This window comes from Rasamsonia emersonii (assembly GCF_000968595.1).
Source record: "Rasamsonia emersonii CBS 393.64 chromosome Unknown ctg1118621762233, whole genome shotgun sequence".
Lineage (NCBI taxonomy): Eukaryota > Fungi > Ascomycota > Eurotiomycetes > Eurotiales > Trichocomaceae > Rasamsonia > Rasamsonia emersonii.
This window is the reverse complement of record NW_013562603.1, coordinates 2757-21379: the sequence shown is the minus strand read 5'-3', so window position 1 is coordinate 21379 and position 18623 is coordinate 2757. Positions and strand designations below refer to the sequence as shown.

General features: G+C 49.4%; 6 protein-coding genes across 6 annotated transcripts; 3 read left to right on the top strand and 3 right to left on the bottom strand.

Moving 5' to 3' along the window:
* Positions 1 to 481: 481 nt before the first annotated feature.
* T310_9868 (uncharacterized protein) lies at positions 482 to 2311 on the top strand (the record flags this gene model as incomplete). The annotated part of the gene is made up of 3 exons (XM_013467680.1): positions 482 to 538; positions 589 to 2055; positions 2174 to 2311. The coding sequence occupies 3 exons, from the start codon at positions 482 to 484 to the stop codon at positions 2309 to 2311; spliced, it is 1662 nt and encodes a 553-aa protein (XP_013323134.1).
* A 527-nt stretch (positions 2312 to 2838) lies between these two features.
* Positions 2839 to 4029, bottom strand: T310_9867 (uncharacterized protein; the record flags this gene model as incomplete). The annotated part of the gene is made up of 3 exons (XM_013467679.1): positions 2839 to 3327; positions 3410 to 3824; positions 3881 to 4029. The coding sequence occupies 3 exons, from the start codon at positions 4027 to 4029 to the stop codon at positions 2839 to 2841; spliced, it is 1053 nt and encodes a 350-aa protein (XP_013323133.1).
* Positions 4030 to 4572: 543 nt separating this feature from the next.
* On the top strand, positions 4573 to 9407 carry T310_9866 (uncharacterized protein; the record flags this gene model as incomplete). The annotated part of the gene is made up of 8 exons (XM_013467678.1): positions 4573 to 4617; positions 4656 to 8114; positions 8266 to 8274; positions 8526 to 8540; positions 8795 to 8841; positions 8873 to 8928; positions 9057 to 9178; positions 9387 to 9407. The coding sequence occupies 8 exons, from the start codon at positions 4573 to 4575 to the stop codon at positions 9405 to 9407; spliced, it is 3774 nt and encodes a 1257-aa protein (XP_013323132.1).
* Positions 9408 to 10415: 1008 nt separating this feature from the next.
* Positions 10416 to 10982, bottom strand: T310_9865 (uncharacterized protein; the record flags this gene model as incomplete). Its single annotated transcript, XM_013467677.1, has 1 exon — positions 10416 to 10982. One exon carries the CDS (start codon positions 10980 to 10982, stop codon positions 10416 to 10418), a length of 567 nt encoding a protein of 188 aa, XP_013323131.1.
* A 1936-nt stretch (positions 10983 to 12918) lies between these two features.
* T310_9864 (acid phosphatase) lies at positions 12919 to 14514 on the top strand (the record flags this gene model as incomplete). The annotated part of the gene is made up of 4 exons (XM_013467676.1): positions 12919 to 13699; positions 13747 to 13864; positions 13917 to 14018; positions 14079 to 14514. 4 exons carry the CDS (start codon positions 12919 to 12921, stop codon positions 14512 to 14514), a joined length of 1437 nt encoding a protein of 478 aa, XP_013323130.1.
* A 958-nt stretch (positions 14515 to 15472) lies between these two features.
* On the bottom strand, positions 15473 to 16132 carry T310_9863 (uncharacterized protein; the record flags this gene model as incomplete). Its single annotated transcript, XM_013467675.1, has 1 exon — positions 15473 to 16132. One exon carries the CDS (start codon positions 16130 to 16132, stop codon positions 15473 to 15475), a length of 660 nt encoding a protein of 219 aa, XP_013323129.1.
* Positions 16133 to 18623: the final 2491 nt, after the last annotated feature.

Genomic DNA, 18623 nt, shown 5'->3' with positions numbered 1-18623 from the left:
GAACTAGTTGCCCGGCGACAAGACGGACCGAGTCTCCACCGGCGGCTAAGAGAGCTCGTCATTGGCTGTCACTCCACATCCTGCAAAGCCCTTCACATCGCACTAAGACTATATCCCAATTGTTGGTGCCTGACCCATATGGCATCCAGGCAGCTGCTAGGCCTGAATAATTTAGCTGTTAGTTACTATGTGACTGCCAAACTAGCCATGCAGCTATAGAGCCGACCTCAATGTCGGCTCCTAGTCAGTTCTTCTTTTCTCCTCCAGAGGGAGCAAGAATATATTGATCTTCTATGCCTAGATAGGCTTCATCTATTTCCCCACTGATCTCTCAGCAGCCTTACGCCGAGAATATAGATAATATCTGCCTCACTACATATTTAAAGTTCTAAGAATCATTTTGTTCTTCTTGTTTCGTTCGTTGAAGCTTTATTGCATTGAAAGACCCCCATACAGTTTGTCAATACAGTCTTCGGGTAAAATGATTCCCAAACTTGACGAGCTGCCGACACTCGTTCTGTCCTTGATCTTTGACGATGTACGGGATGTCTTCTATATGCGATGATTTCTATTGCTCATGTCCCACAGATCTATCTCTCATCGCCTAAAACTCTGCGAAGTTTATCACTAGTGAACAAGGCGTGTTATCATGCTGCCGTTCCATTCCTTTACCGAAATCTAGCACTCCAAATCTCCTCTCGCCAAAAACTCCGCGAGGACTCTGCCGAACTCGAAGAAAATCCTTTCCGCAAAAAGTTCTTGATTCATGCTCGGTGTCTCAAGGTCTGGGGCCGTATGCCCTTACTGGCCGAAGAAGAGGATACAGCAGGCTCCCCCTCTTCCGATCGGGAGGAATTGGCTGCCGAACCTGCCCATTCAGAGGAGTATGACGCGGAGTTCGGGGGCGTTTTTACGGTTGATCTGCCTGATGGGTCAGCAGAGGAAGTCTCCGAGGCCTGGAATCCTCTCGCTTTGGTGATTCAGAAATGCAAGCATATCACCGACCTTATCTGGGTTTGCCGGAATCAGCTGCCGCCGTGTTTATTACAGACTATTGACCAGTACCATCCATCCTGCCGACTAGACATGCGGTCCTTCCGTCTTCGTAGCCTTGGGGACTCCGTCACCGATCCGCACGAGCTAGACCTGATCCGATCGCCCCGTTTGCACAGTATCAGCGTAAAAACGGTCGGGGTCGATTCAAACGGCAATGTCGATTATAACAGGAGTGCCATTTTTCAGGTTGTCGCACTGGCCCCAAATCTCAGGCATCTTAACATAGTAAGACCTCGCTCAGGAGCATCCCCTCAGCTACTGCGCGCCCGTAACAGGCCGCGGGTGCCCTGGAAAGGATTCGTGCCGCCTTTGAAGGTCTCCAATAAAGGTGCACTCACCTCGCTCACGTATTTTGGGAATCGGGGCATGAAATTGGATGACATACGGGAGTGGCCAAAGTACACCGACCTGTCCAAGATCCGCTATTTAATGCTGGGAGACGTGTCGGATCCTCTGGTGTTCGGTTACATGACGCAGAACGTGAGGTTCGCATCTCTCGAGACGCTCGATATGGGTTTAAAACCGACCACTAATAATCGGGACTTGTTAGTCTCTGAATTGGAGTCTCTCATGGAGCACCTAGAGCCTCTAAAAGAAGTTCGCTTGGCAGGGTATCTGACGGCCTCTGTGCTTGACAGGATTCTCCAGCGACATGGCCCGACACTGCGCAGACTGGCCTTGCATCCCTATAAACATGTCTATGGCCCACAGCCTTCACTTTCAACGATTCGCTCAGAGGAGGTCCGGAAAATTGAGTCTCATTGCCCACTGTTGGAACATCTGAGGATTTCTATCCCATATCCCGGTGTCCTTGCTCCGGACGAATGCGACCTCTCCGACGTTTGTCCGAATCTTCATCGTCTTCGCGAACTTGCATTGGACGTCGACAATGGAAGATCGGATCTTCCACTTGATGAGGCCGCTCGGAAGATCTGGGACTTGATAGACAAAGAAAAGGGAGGATGTCGTCTGAGTTGTCTTCACATAGTTGACCTCAATGTTAGTCTCCAATCCTTGACTTCTTCCAACCGTCCCAACTCCCTCCCCTCTCTCGTCTTTCCCCCATTTCTTTTCATCACCTACATTATCCCATACCCCGATAAACTAACGCGCGTAGACCACCACCATCCTAGCGAGAAGAGATATCGAAGGATCCGATGAGGTTGAATTAGACTCGATTGATGGTGACAGAGGGACTAATCAGAGAATTACGGAAAGGTTTCATGGGCTTCCGACAGCACGGTTTCGATTTTGAATTGGTGCTCGATTGATCTCCTTGGTTGCCTTTTCCGCGAAGTCTGCAAATTCTGTATCACGCACATGCAGTGACGATGATTTTGGGGCAAGTCTCGAATCTTGCATGGGACCTGCATCAATGAGACGGTTCGATTTGCCAAACTTCGAGACACCTGGTTGGTGACTTGATATGCGTTTGATACGGGTCACACCCTTGACTTGCGACTCTCAGACTCCAGCCTTTCAAGTCCTCGGTCGACCTTCGTCAGCACACGAGAGAAGGTCTGGAACGCGAGTTTCTGTGATATATCAAATTCACAAATACTTTGAGACTGCGAATTGTACTTATTTTAAAGAAAAATATTTATATTTTCCTATTTGCCAAATATGTTTCAAACTCATCCAACAGATCGGTCACCTGCGAACGATTCCCTACGTCTCTTTGCTTGCTAGTCCGCTGCTGACCATGACCAATACCAACTCATTCGTCCGTCGGATTCCTGCATTAGACTTCATCACTAATCCAGGGTACGTCCCACCAGCAAACTAGGGATCCGGCACGCCGCTAGCGGATTCTGCACCCGGTGCTGGATCAGTGGACAAGAACTGGAGTGCTTCATACAGGATCCTCCACCCTCGTACTCCACTGCCGAATGCATCCGGGTCGAATTGGAAAAGCGCAACACCCCTCTCACTTTCGAAGAGCTCATCGTTTGTCTCGCCGTCTATCTCACATTCCAATGGGATGTAATTCCACACAGCAATGGGCACATCCTGATTTCCCAGAGCTGTTCGAATGGTGTTCAGGAGTCGAGGGACTTTGCCGTAATAGTTCGAATTTTGGTAATTCTGGTAATTGCCCCGGGCCGAACGGGGCGTCATCACGTAGACACGAGTGTCATCATTGGCAGTGAAGAGGTCTGGATTCATTGCTGGACCCTGTCCAACTTGGCCGCCGCCGCTGAAGAAATTAAGTACCCGTTGCTTGAACACCGATGCAGAACTCGACCACGACGGGACTTCGAAGAAATGACCCTATACATCACGACAAAAAGTAAATCAGTTATTCAAATCCAAACAAACAAAGAAAGAACAGACATGAGCGCAGTGAGCTGACCATGTAGACCGCTCGCGTCGACACCACTGTGACAACGGTGCATCCGCAGAGGCCATTCGTGCCCACTTGAAACGGTGTATTTCCGAACAACTCTTGCCTGACCACGTTATCAGACGGATCTGCGATACTTGATGGAGTGCCGAAGTAGGGGTCAGGGTTGCCTTGAAATTGATCAATAAGGTAATCCGCGAGTTGGTTCTGCAGAAGAGGAGTGATCGTTCTCTTCTGCAGTGTTTTGAGCTCTTCTGGTGAAGGGTCTGTTTCATTCCACGCCCCTGGTTCCGGTCCAAAGAAGATTCTCCGGTTGCGCTTATCCAGGGGCGCTTGGGTACATGCCAGGTTAGAAGGGCCGCAAAGAGGCCCGCAATCGGGCACGTCAGGGTCGTCGAGATAGGCAGTGCAGGAGTCCGAATCCCTGTGCTCTCGTCAGTCTCTAAATCAACCATATATTTCTTTTGCAGCAAAACTAACTGGCGTGCAAGCAACGCCCGATTCGTCAACCGCCATCCAGACAACGCGGGCGTGGTGGCCGGACTGTCTAACGGAGTGATCCAACAATCACCAAAGAGACATAGAAAGAGCAAAAGGACGCTGAGCGTCCATTTTACGAACGAAACCATGGTGAGTCAATGCCAGATCAAATGGTAGAACGGAGCTCTCCAATGCCAATGGAATTATTTTAATATGAGTGCAGCTGAAGTAGACCCATGGAATCCCTAGGGATAGGGTGCCTTGTCTACAGTGGATTTCCGAGAGACAGCATTCCAATTTCCAACCTTCGGACACTGAAGAGTATATCTCCGTCATGTCCTCGTTTACCCAGTAGCGGTTGGAGGTCATGGGCCGACACAAGGTGACATTCGCGTACGCCCGCCTCGAGCGCTGGCCTCTTAGACTGTGATATTGTAGCATCTGACAATGTTAGCGCTCACCGCTGTGGCGTTTGCGTCTGACCATCTCAAAAATCACGATGCTAGCCGTCGTTCATGCAACGAGTGCGAGGGGAGAAAAACTCCTGTCCACTTCAGCCAGGGGCCGAGATTATCCGGCAGCGAAGAAAAGGATGAGACCCCGCGCAGAATGCGGATAGTGGCCTAGAGCAAGTCCATTCAGTTGGAAGGAAGTGATCTATGCTAGTAGTATGGCGCTAATCCCGGAAATTTATGCGTCCTGCAGCTTGCGGGAGTTTAGACTACTGTACATGCAAAGTATGTAGGCGGTTTAGTCCATTACACGTCGCTTTCAGCCGCCCTCCCACTACGAGCCCCGGATCCAAACCCTGTTATCACAAGGGGGAAACGTGGAATGTTCAAGCCTCGGAACTGTTGTCATCATTCCTCCCCGTTCATCTCTTAAGGTTCCTATCAAAGTCAAGTCAGAGCTGCCTGACGATCGTGACTATATGTTCACCCCAGAATCACGCACTAAGGCCCTTTATAATCATGTGGTTGATTCTAATTTTTCATTTGTCATTGCACGGAATGATGAAGATGCACCTGTCACTTTTGCTCGCCATGAACGTATTGGAACGCTTGAGGATGCCACTTTCACTACTGCATATCAGGTGTCTCCCGATGCCGCCAATCTCGCACGATTAGCCGCTGAGCCTGCCCCTTTTGAACGACCTAATATCTCTGTACCTTCCGCGCCGCTGCATCTTGAAACAAAGCTCCCTAACGGTATTACTGTCTACGGGGATCATATAACGGTGGCCGCGTTGAAACAGGTTGTGGAAGCGTATGCCATTTGGGGAGAAAATGAAGGGTTTGTGAATATCCCAGAGGACCAATGGATGGAGATCCCACTTGTGGAAGGCTGGGAAAGCAAAGTGCCTAAAAGCCGTGTCTATCACCTCGGCCCGAAGGATCGCGAAGTGGTGGACGAGACATTTGATGAGCTTCACCATAAAGGCCGTATGGAGTGGGCTACAGGCCACACACCTACCTGTTTTCCAGTCTTCGTGGTTTGGAAAGACGTCATCAAACCTGACGGCAAGGTAATTCGCAAAGGTCGTGCAGTAGTAGACCTACGCAACCTTAAGAAGATTGTTGAGCATGACTGCTATCCCGTTCCAACACAGGAGGACATTATTAAGCTCACAAACGGCTGTCATTACATCTCGGTCATCGATGCTACAAAGTTCTACTATCAATGGCGTGTCAAACCTGCGCACCGCAATCGTATCGCAGTTATATCTCATCGGGGACAAGAGATTTTCAACGTCTGTATTATGGGAAACTGCAACGCTGTGGCATACGTGCAGAGACAAATGGATCTACATCTCAAAGAATTGGCTATGTTTTGCAGGGCTTATATTAATGATATTGTCATTGCTTCTCGCACCTTAGATGATCACATCCAGCATCTCCATATGCTTTTTCAGAAGCTGACAGATTTGAACATCTCTATCTCACCAGACAAGTCGTACATTGGTTTTCCAAATGTTCAGCTGCTTGGCCAACGTGTAGATGCCCTGGGCATGTCTACAGTTGAAGAAAAGCTCAAAGCTATCACGAGCCTCTCTTTCCCGCGTTCACTGAAAGAGCTGGAGACGTATCTCGGCATGACTGGCGCTCTTCGTCACTATATTGCCCATTTTGCGCAGAAATCCGCCCCGCTTCAGGATCGCAAGGCTCGTTTGCTGAAAGGCAGTCCGGTCAAAGGTGCTCCCCGCCAACGTTTTGCAGCACGTACAGCATATCTTGACCCTACATCTGATGAGCTTGACTCTTTTATGCAGCTGCAAGCTGAATTCGCTCGGCCTAAGTGGCTAGCACATCATGATCGCGAACGGAGACTGTATATGGAGCTAGATTCCTCTAAGGAGCGTGGCCATGGCGCAGTGGTCTATCATGTCAAGAAGGAATACGATCATGCAGAATTGAAGAAGCCGCCTCCCCGCGCAATGATGGAGCCCATCATGTTTTTTAGTCGTACGCTGACACCGGCTGAGCGACATTACTGGCCTACAGAGCTCGAAGTTTCTAGCCTCATCTGGGTGCTACGGAAAATACGACACTTAGTTGAAGCAGCACCTTGTGACCTGCTTCCCGTGATCTATACTGATCACAGTGCCACGATCAGTATTGCGAAACAATCTTCATTGACGTCGAGCTCCACAGATCGCCTGAATCTACGCCTTGTACGAGCTTCACAGTACATTCAGCAATTCAATCTTCTTATCTACCACAAGCCAGGCAAAGAAAACGTGGTGGCAGACGCCCTCTCTCGGTTGCCCGCTGCGGATATGACGCCGTCCTCAGAGCCTGATCTTGATGTGTTGTACGTCACTGTTGAAGATGAATCTTACGCCTTGATCCTATCTGTTGTTGAATTGAGTGATGGATTCAAAAACCGCTTGAAGGACGCGTATCTGGAGGATCATCGCGCAAAGGCCATCCTTGATATGCTTCGAGCTCCAACCGATGATCCAATTAAGACAGTCTTACCATACAAGGAAGAAGATGGCCTTCTATACTCCTTACGAAACGCAGATGATTGGTGGCTCTATATTCCGTATAGCGTGGCGCAGGAGATCTTCCGCATGGTTCATGATGATCAGGGACATCAAGGTTTTGATCGCGCGTATGCGAAGATGCGAGGGTATGCAATCTACAAGGGTGTTTCTCGTCTCCGGGAATATATCAAACATTGCCCTGAGTGCCTTATAAACGCCCCCCGCACTCACAAGCCGTACGGTTCATTGCAGCCCATCCTCTCGCCGCCAATTCCCTATCACACGCTCACAATTGACTTCATTCTTGGCCTTCCTGTCTCCAAGGGTGGCAATGACGCGATCTTATCACAGACTGACAAGTTTACAAAGCAGATTGGCCTCATTGCAGGTAAAGCTACATGGTCTGCAGAAGATTGGGCTATTGCGTTAGTAGATTTCTGGCAACGCGCTGATTGGGGAGTGCCTGTTGTCATTATATGTGATCGTGATCGCAAGTTCCTGAGTGCTCTATGGACATCTATTTTCCAAGGACTCGGAGTACAGATGCTGTACGCCACTGCTTATCACCAACAAACTGATGGTCAATCGGAACGTACTAATCTCACCGTTGGTATCATGGTACGCCATTGGGCTGCTACGCATCCTGATAAGGATTGGGAACAGGCCTTACCATCCTTTCAAGCAACACTAAACGGCTCAGTTAACATCTCGACCGGAGTTGAACCTCATGTTCTAATGTACGGTATGAAGCTGCGTACACCGTGGAACATGCTTCGCTCAGCATTCAAGCAGGATTTTGCATCCAGAGATGACGCGAAGGAGAGTCTCAATTGGGCGATGATACGGATGAAGCGTATCTACGACTCCCATCATAAGGATGTTCATTTCGCAGTTGGTAATGAGGTTTATCTCTGCCTTGGTGATGGCTATGACATCCCAGCCAACGCTATTGCTGCCAAGAAGGTGCGAGACAAGCGTGCGGGACCTTTCAAGGTTCTTGAGCGAGTGGGTAAGCTTGCCTATCGCCTTGATATCCCGGCTACATGGAGAATCCATCCGGTCATCAGTGTTGCGCATCTTGAACCTGCTCCCAAAGGACCCGATCCCTACGGACGAACAGCTACAGAGCCAGGTGCGGTGCTGGATGAGCGCTTTCCTGAAGATACTGATCGCTACGAGGTTGAAGTCATTCTTGACAAGAGAACACGCTGCTACGGTCGCAGTAAGACGCCTACTACACACTATCTTGTGCGTTGGAAAGGGTATACAGCCGCAGGGGACCAGTGGCTTCATGAGAGGAATTTGGTGGGCGCAGAAGAATTGATCAAGGAGTTTGAGGCGTCCCGTGCTTAGCGGTGGATTAATTCTAAATGGAGGCCTCTGATAGGTCAGAAAATAGGCCGATATTGTATGTATTGCATTTAGATATCTGCAGCGAGGGCGCAGCATTTCTTCGTGGTGGCAATGTCGCAGTATCGGCCTCTGCCATATACTGCCGTCTGTCACCGCCTTAGATAGCTTCACACAATTCAAGGGGCGACTCACATACGATAGTTATTACAACAACTGTGCCGTCACACAAGGTACTAGAAGATGGTGTTATTAGTGCCAGTTATCCTATCTAGAGATCCTCTTTTTTTAGCTAATCTTTCTTTTTAGTTAAGAACCTGCCAGGTTAGTTTAGCATATATATATATAAAAGTCAAAGATAGAGGATAACTACAGATAGTAAATACCTACTCTTTATAAATTGCATGGTATTATTCTATAATCTCTTGCTTTCCTTTGTATATTTATTTCTATTCTAAATAGTATCCTATTCTTAACATGTTTCTCTATTATAATTCTTGTTTTTATAAAGAGCTCTTTGTTTTTATCTTTCCTGCTTTAGCTAAGATTTCTTTATTGATAGTACTATATCCCTCTAGGCCATAGATTATAATAATAATGCAAAAATAACTCAGAGGGTATTATAGTAAAAAAAGATATATATAATGACTTATAAGCAATTACTCTATATATGCCAAAATAAGCAAGAGTAATTTACAGAAGAAGGATACTAGTAAGGGAGATAGGTAGCATCTCTATATAATGCCTACAAGAATCTAAGGATAGTCCCTAATCTAGTAGGACCAGTGAATTAGTCTCCTTATTTTCTATTAGTCTGCCTTTTCTTACTACAGTAATAAGGGTTTCAAATGCACATATTCTTTGTCCCTCATTTTGTGAGCCCATCGCAAAAAGGCGGGTGGGACGTTAGGAAGGTATCATATAAACCTTCAAATGTGGCCATAAGGCAATATAAAGACCAGGTGAGCTGCTGAGCTGAATCACGTAATGCTCAGTGATTACTCAGTGAGTGCTCTGGTATACTTACTGAGCACTCACTGCGCAACTCCCGAGCGCCCTCATTAAAGCGGCCAGATCCAGAAGAGGAAATGGGACGGCCGTCGCAGAAATCTCAACCGTAGTGTGACCTACCTAGCCCTACCTAAGAGTGTCAATACTGAAAAAGGCTAGATCGACAACATTCATCAATAAAATGCGGGTTAAGAACCTTATTTATCCCGGGGTCCGGGGTAATAGAGTCCGGGGAAAGCCTCCGCCTATCTACCTAAATTCAGTAATTATTAGCGCACGCTAGGATGTTCGATTTAGTTGATTGTCTCAAACGGGAAACTTTGCTCAGAAGCAAGACTGGAATGGAAAGAAGCTTGGACCAAAGTTGCTGGCCCGAGATGACTACTCCATGTGGCACGGGAGATGGATGTATCCCTCTGGGGGGATACAAATGTATCCAGCTAGCTAGGTAGGTAGGTAAATTATACTACAGTCAGGACGTTATTTTATATCGCGTGCTCCCTCCCCACATGGCAGACATGATCCATTGTATGGTCTTGTTTCAATTCAATTCAGTAAATAAAAATAAATCCATTTCTCCCATACCTCAATTACTCTTTCCATACGTGCTTCTCTATCTTCACGCAGAATAGCTGTCCTCGAACTGAGCAGTACATTGCTATACACTTTATTCAAACCTAGGTAGACAACGAAAATGGCAGAAAAAGACAAAGACCCCAACGCTAACCCCCTCACGCCAACAACCACGCACGAAGAAATCGTCTCCAAAGAAACCCCCACCCTCTACGCGGAAGAAGTGCACTATGGCTACTCTGGCGCGAAAGGAATGCTCAAATCGCCCTATGTCTTTGGCGCGACGCTGCTGGCGTCCATGGGTGGATTTTCGTATGGATATGGTATGAGCCTGCTAATTACTTATATTGTATATGTCTCCTGACGAATGCAGACCAAGGCGTCGTCTCCCTCATCCTCGTCATGCCGCAGTTTCAGGCCCGGTATCCGGAGACCAACCCCTCCGCGCCCGGGTATGGTTTGAGCAGCACAAACAGCACGCTATGTTCCGTGATTGCATCACCTGACCTCAGACTGAGCAGCCCGCCAATGCGATTATCTATAATCCAAGCCCGTACTATATACAGACGATGCAATATTTTTGTCGTATCACTCAAATTGATAGAACTCGAATGTCTAGAGCTCGTCATGTGTATCGTCCTTCTTGCACGTCGCTGCATACTCCTTCATATACCCCGGAAGAACCACCTCCCACAGCTCGTCCTTTTCCAGATAGGTATATTCTCCCTTGCAGATCTCCGACGTCACCAGCGGAAACAGCTTGAGACTGTTCTTGAGCGCGACGACAGCCGACTTCTTCTTGAAGCAGCTCCCCCACTGGTTCAATGCCTCTGATTCCGCGCAGAAGTGTTTGCCCTGCAACAACGGCCCGCAGTCCCTCTTCACGACGGCGGCGACTTGCTCACCGAACTGGATAAAAGTTTCTCGGAAGCGCGACGACAGGCCCATCTCCGTCGCGACGGTGTCGACAAAGGGCAGGAAGGCGTGCTGGTAGGTCCATTCTTCCCAGTCGGCGACGGCGGGCTGGCAGCCTTTGGCGCAGACCTCGGCCTGGTAGGAGTGGGCCAGGGAGTCCAGGCGGTCGCTGAGGGTGCCGAGGATCCTGGTGCAGGCGGGAGGCAGGGCTGCGCGTGCGACGTGGGTGGTGCACAGGATGAGGAGGGAGAAGAGGAGGAAGGGCATGGTGAAGCGTGCGGTCGGCGATGAAGCAAGGAAAGACACACGGAAATGCTCTGCGAGTCGCTTCGGCAGGAACGCGTCGATCGGCGTCCTTATTGGATGGTTCGGCGAGCCGTAGCGGGGGAAGCGGCGTGGGTCCGGGGTTTAGCGGCTTGGCAAAAATAAATCACTGATAATCAGTAGAACATTATAAAGAGTAGTATTAGAATAAATTCCTTGGAGTGAGAAGAGATGCCAGATATAACTCTGCTGTCTACATCTGTGTCTTCTTTGCAGATTTTGACTGTCATACTGGCATACTATGATGCTCATAAATGGTGATCAGTAAGAACCCACAAACGGACGAGTCCCCAAGTACCCTCATTGAAGTCCATAGATCTACTCTGAATATGGAGATATATACGGAATTCCTTATTTAAAATAGCGTATCTGGTCCTGTTCAGGTTTTCACTATATCAGCAGCAGTATACTGGTAGTAAGGACGGTCACCACAACCTCATACTATGAGCAAAACCACTCTGTTTAGCAACAAACGCCGTACTCATGTCGCCCATGATAGAGCTATGGTTTTAACGCGAGTTTTCAAGATTGAGGACTCTTACTCAAGCGAAGATGAGAGATGCTTTCCTCCTTATCGGCTGGCTGATCACGTTAGAGGGACGGAAGGCAGGCACGTGTTCCATTTAGCGAGTCACGAGTCATGGAACAACTCACACCTCTCTATCATCAGTCGCTAATAGCCGCGTTCCTCAAGTTCTATGACCTGACAGCTACTTCGTAAGTTTCCCTTTCTCTGCTGAGAGATAAACTCTGACCTATCGCTGGTGTCTTCTTAGAATGGTCGTGAAGCTGCGCTTGATCGCGCAGCCAGGAAAGAATTCATTCGATAGCGAACGCGCAGAATCCACGCGCATTCCATCGAGCGGATGCATCGATGGCTTGGTTACCTTCAATGAATTATTCTGTGGATAATATCATGCTGCCACGAGACGAAATGGCTGCACACGCCGTCCTTTCCCATTCAATTCATACGTTACACCCGGAAGCCTAGGCAGTGAGCTGTCCTCTGATAACTCTCCCGTCCGGCTCACTGATTGAATGTCTGTTAGTGGCCTCAAGTGAGACAGATCACATTGCACATCAAGACAGCATTTCTGCTCGATTTGTAGCTCCCCGTATTGCCATCTTTCATCCTGAAAACGACCTGTAGGCTCAATCGCGGATGGAGATAGCGATTTTGACAGAACTGCCGGCACGTGGATTCTCCTTCCTGATCGGGCGTAAGTCGAGGATACCCAGCAATACCACGTTTCGAACCACTACTTAATACTAAGGAGTAACTAACAATCCGTCCTCCAGAAAAACCACGCAAATGTGATCAGGGTGATATCAGAAAGGGACCGGCCTGAGCCTAACGGACACCGTTCCGCTAAGCCCCACGATGGTGCCAATTAGTTAACATCAAAAACGCGGAGCTCTCCGTTATCAATCAGCAGCGGTGATCTTGGCAAATTTGGCTTTGGGGCGGACCCATCTAGAAGCTGTACCTGGCTGGTTATTATCTCACTCGGATGTTCGGATCGCATGGCCACTGACTCCAATGAGCAGCAGCTCTGCCAGCACGATGGCCGTGGAGCAGCTGGTGCAGATGGATCTAAACGTATGCTGTTCCTGGCACGTGTCCCTAGCGACGCGTCCGGGGTGAAACAAGCGTGCAACCCGCTTAATCTTGCCCAGCAACAGATCTATCCTAATGCGGATCTGGCATTCCTTCCGAGCTGTCCTGCATCTAATTGCTTGTTATCACGACTGACGGCGGCAGATGCCCCACAAGCCCATGATCGAAGATAAGGATAAATGGAACGACGGCCCCAATGCTGGTCGTTGACTGCACTCCATCCGATTTGACGCAGATCTTCAGCTGCAGCCGAATCCCAGCATGGTCGGATTCTATCACGCCGCCCTGGTGCTTTGCACCGCCGTGGGCGCTTCTGCTCGCACGCACGGCGCCGCCAACCCGCGCTCCTACCTCGAGAAACAGTTCTCTCAGCAATTCAGCGAAGGTTACAGCATTCTGAAGCACTATGGCGGAAATGGGCCTTACTCGGAACGCGCCTCCTACGGCATCGAACGAGACCCGCCGTCTGGATGTGCGGTCGACCAGGTCATCACCATCATGCGACACGGCGAACGCTACCCAGACCCGAGCGTAGGCGCCGCCTTCGAGCAGACCCTGTCCAAGATCTATGCCTCCGGCATCACCGACTGGAAGGGTGACCTGGCCTTCCTCAACGACTGGACCTATTTCGTCCCGAACGAATGCTACTACTCGGCTGAGACGTGGACGGGGCCGTATGCGGGCTTGCTGACGGCCTTCCGTCATGGAGCCGAATACCGCGACCGCTACGGCCATCTGTGGGACGGCAAGTCGGTCGTGCCCATCTTCACCAGCGGCTTTGAGCGGGTGATCGAGACGGCGCGCAAGTTCGGCGAGGGATTCTTCGGATACAACTATTCGACCAGCGCGGCCATCAACATCATCCCTGAGGACGAGGACCGGGGTGCCGACAGCCTGACGCCGACGTGCGACCATGACAATGACCAAAGCACCTGCAATGCGCTGCCCAAGATGATGCCGCAGTTTTACGTCGCCGCTGAGCGGTTAAACACGCAGAACCCGGGACTTAATCTCAACGCGACGGATGTTTACAATCTGATGCGTAGGCAGCACCCCTGTCATTTGCGAAGACCTGGCTGACATGAACAGAGATGGCGGCTTTTGAGCTCAACGCCCGGCCGTTCTCGGACTGGATCAATGCGTTCACGCTGGACGAGTGGGTGAGCTTTGGCTACACGCAGGACCTGATCTATTACTACTGTGCAGGGTAAGCAGCCAGTCGAGTGGACTGACTATTATTCATCGACTAACTTGTGCAGTCCGGGTGACAGGAACATGTACGCCGTTGGAGCCGTGTATGCGAACGCGAGTCTTACACTGCTGAACGAGGGGCCATCGGCTGGAACGCTGTTCTTCAACTTGTAAGATCTGCTATGCACCACAGCGAGTCCACAGCGAGTGTTAATGCTGACTCAATCCAGCGCCCACGACACCAACATCACCCCGATCATCGCCGCGCTAGGCCTTCTCATCCCGCACGAAGACCTGCCCCTAGACTATATCCCCTTCGGCAACCCATGGTCAATCGGCAACATCATGCCGATGCAAGGCCACCTGACGATCGAGCGTCTCAGCTGCAACGCGACAGCCATTTCCGAAGCTGGGACGTACGTGCGGATCGTGCTGAACGAGGCCGTCGTTCCGTTCAACGCGTGCCAGTCGGGACCCGGGTACTCGTGCCCGCTGGCCAACTACACATCGATCCTGCAGAAGAGTCTGCCGGACTATGTCAAGACGTGCCAGGTGCCGTCGTCGTACCCGCAGTATCTGAAGTTCTGGTGGGACTACGATACGTCGACCAAGTACAACTACCAGAATGGGTCGATAGGGTGTCAGCAGGGGACGACCACCGTGTAGATCCTGGCAGGAATATAGTAGCGAAGAGTGTGTATATACGAGACAGCAGGGCAATGTACTGTATATATATATTGCCAGAATAATCTTATTGAAGTCGATATTCCCGTGCTAAATACAGGCACGACAGTGCAAGTAGCTCACACGTAACTCAGTGATCAGTGATTCATTTGGACGAATAAGAAAAAAAAACGCTTCCAAGCCAATCTGATCCGGCCTGAGCTGATCTAAGCTGACTGACCTCAAAAACAGAAATGAAAGAATATTATTCACTCGAACCTGTTGACGCCAAACAATACTTACCTACTTCCTGCTTCCAAGTACTACTTACCTATTCAGCAGTTGATAGTTGTTCACAGATTCATTGCATCTATTACTCTGTGTGGATGGATTCGTCAGATTCTCGTCCTTACCTGCACACACGACTATGTATGGTACAGTGAATGTCGTACGTATTTATAACAGATATGAAATACGACAGGATATAATATGCGATTGTCCCGGAAAACATTTTTGAATTCTGCTCTCTCACCTGCTCGCTCTCTTTTTTATTCTTTGCAACACTGCTCCATATTCATCATCATTTTCATCAATCGAACTCGATCTCAATCGAATCGATATGATATGATATGATGTCGTCGATAATGTCCGAAATGACTTGACACAATAATAGAGCACAACATGACATGACATGACAAGCATGACACGCATGAACAAACAAACGAATGAATACAATCATAGGTATCTTATCTTGTCCTTTCATCTCTCCTGACATGACGAACCCGACCAACCAAACCCGTTTATTTATTTATATGCCGCACTAACGCCGGAAATAGGAAACAAACAGCTGACTGAAGTGAAGAAGAAGAGGTAGAAAATTGCAACGCAAGAAGGAGGAAGCAAGATGAGGAATTGAATTCGCTCTGATCATATTCAACTTGGCACGGCTATGGTGTGCACACTACAGCGCAATAGCAACAGCACCAACCAGCCCAGCCACACCAGCAATGCTCAAGCCCAGATTACCGGTGGCAGCAGGCATGGCTCCGCCGGTCGACGACGAAGTCGAAGCAGTGGCCTGGGCGCCGGTAGCAGTGGTGCCCGTGCCAGTGCTCGTGCCAGTGGCAGTGGTGGTAGCAGTCGTGACGATCTCAACATGGTATTGCGAGGCCACAGACGTAGCTAGGCTCTCGGCAGAGGATGCAATCGCCGATTCGATCGATGCCCACTTCGACTTGCGTGACGCGATGACGCTGTCGGTCTCGGTGCGGGCTTCGCTGGCGAGCTGCGTGGCCCGGGATTCCGCCTCGCTGGCGACGCTCAGCGCGTGGGTAACCCATTGCGAGGCATAGGACGTCGCGCCCGTGCGGACTTCGCTGGCGATGGACTCGGCCTCGCTGGCGATGGTCTGGGCGGCGCTAACGGCGTCGCTGGCAATGGTTAGGCCGGCCCCAGCTGCGTCGCTGGCGATGCTGGCGCCCTCGCTGGCGGCCTCGGTGGCGATGGACAGGGCCCAGGAGACGATGTCGCGGTCTTGAAGGACAGGAGCGGGGGTGGGCTGGGGCATCGCCAGGGCGGAGGAGGTGAGGATGGCGGAAGCGAGGAGGAACTTGAGCTGCATGTTGATGATATCAGGAGTAGTACGGAGTACTTGATTGGAGGAATTGATTGAGTGAACGATGCTGGCAGAGGCAGGCCACTTGCGAGAATGTATAGATGATAGAGTATGAGAAACAGCAGCAAGGGCAGAAAGCCGCTTCTTATACGGCGTAGCCTGTCCTCCGGAGTAGTATGTTTATTACACGGACCTCATCAGCTCCATATCCCGGTCTATTGATTTCCTGTGGGACAGCTCAGCTCGCTCAGCCCCCTTGGATACGTGCCCGGCTGTGCATCTGGCCTTGCACAGCAGCAGACCGGTGTAATACACGAACGAGTCGACGACATTCTGGGGCGGGCGTTTCGATCCGCGTCAATCCCTGCTCAAACAAGCTGCCTAGCGGAGCCAAGATCTTGGATTTAATTATCATTACGCTGTTGAGCAAGCGCTCGCACTCCGAACCACAAGTGGCAGACGAGACGGTAATCTTACCGATTAATCTTACCGACCGGGGAAATGCGTAATGAGGCGCAGGGGCAGCCGCCTTCGCTGATTGGCCAGCAGCCCTGTACAGCCGCAAGGGGGAAATACTGGAAATGAAGCTGCCTGATCGTGGCCATGCTGGAGGAATACTTTGTTCTTGGATGATGATGATAATAATAGAAGAAGAGAGATGATGACAGATTCGATAATCTAAGTGTTTTCTTGTGGTGCGTGGACTGTGTGTGGATAGATACAGCCCTACAAGGTAGAAACGAATATAATTATTCTACTACCTAATTTAATAGTGCCGTGCCGCTCAGGTCAGAAACATATTATCTTACCGGATCTTTGCAGATGACAGAGAAGATCCTTACTTTCCGAGTCGTCATTTTCTTTTTTCCCCTCTGATGTCAATGATCTGATCAATAACGACATCTCAACTTCCATCCATCGATGAGTGTTTGCTGAAGTGATAATTACTGTACAGAGTAAATAAAACTATAGTACGGAGTACTAAACACCTTAGTTCCGCTGCACGTAGATGTAGCTATCCGAACGTTCCGATTTTCCTCCGTACTTTTATTTTACTCCGTTCAGTATTGTATCCGCAAGAGCAGCGTTCTGCTTCGTTTCTTTTCCTTCTTTTCTCTTTCTTTTACGAGTACACAATTACGGCACAGCCAAATCTAAATCTGTAATGCTGGGTGTACTCTGTATGGATCCATGGTTCCCGACTGGATCGGACTGTGGCGCAGTCAACAGCCAGGGCATACATCTACCAAGTATTCGGCACTTACTACGTACCTAGCAGGCATCTACATACTTGCAGGCATCAAGTGTTCGAACGAACGGTGGATATTCGTATCTTCTATCCGGATACCGAAAGATCCGACAGTACGTACAAACTTCAGAGACCAGAACAGTACGATACTGCCGTGCAACACCAAAGTCCGTCGTTCGTCATCCATGTCGTCGGCTCGTCGGCATCATTATCATCAGGCAGCAACATAATTAATTATTCGAGGCTGAATTTTGACCAAACAAGCATCAAAAATCAGTAGCTAAAACAAGTAGAATTCAAGGAGAGGGTAGCCGCAGCAGCACCCTGTGTAAGAAAACAGCCGCAGGTTCAGAATATTGACAATCAGTCATCGAGTATAAGAATCCATAATGAATGCACGCAGCATGAGCACAGAAATCCCTTCTATGCTGATCGATCAATAACGCAAAACTTTTGCAGCTTGAATATGGGATATTAGGAAAGGTGAGAAACACGCAGGGATACTCATGAGAATGACGCTGCTTGTCTGGCGGATATGATACTGGCACTCGACGATATCACTCATTGGCTGTCTGCAGTTAGGGGCTGTTGGTTATGGCGTAGTTCAACTTATTTACGGAGTACTCAGTAGTTTTTAATTATCATTATTATTATCGCCCTCATCCATATCCGGATTGTTTCTATTTTAAAGACTGGTAAGGCTAGCCTAGCTCAGGATAATTGTAGAATATCGGCTCCTGAAAGTCCTTCATACGTCGAGACTCGCATTGGCATATTCAAGTGTTTCTTTCAGCAAATGAGGGCCTGCATTCCTTCTGTATGATCGAGTGACAGCTCTGCTTTCGTCCTCTGTGCCATCTTTGTATCAACCCAGCTCTGTTTGCTAGCAACAGGTGTCATGGACATTGGATACATATTGACATCCCAAGTTTCATACCGAGGCTCTGCGCCAGCAGTCATGGCTGCTGTAGTAACATATTTTCTTGTCAGTCCTGTTCTACCTCTACAGACTGAATATGTGACCATTGCGGTGTCTAGTGCGCTGACGACACTCAAGACTATTCTGCAGCGGAATCAATACGCCATCCAAGTATTCAATGTCTTGCTTATCGACATGCCCTTTTCATCTTCTTATTTAACTCGTCCACCAAAGCCCCCCGTTCATCCATCAGATCCTGCCTCACCCTCACTGCCTCGTCCCAGCTCAGAGGGAGACCATCGATAAACCCTACGATCATGTCGAAGATT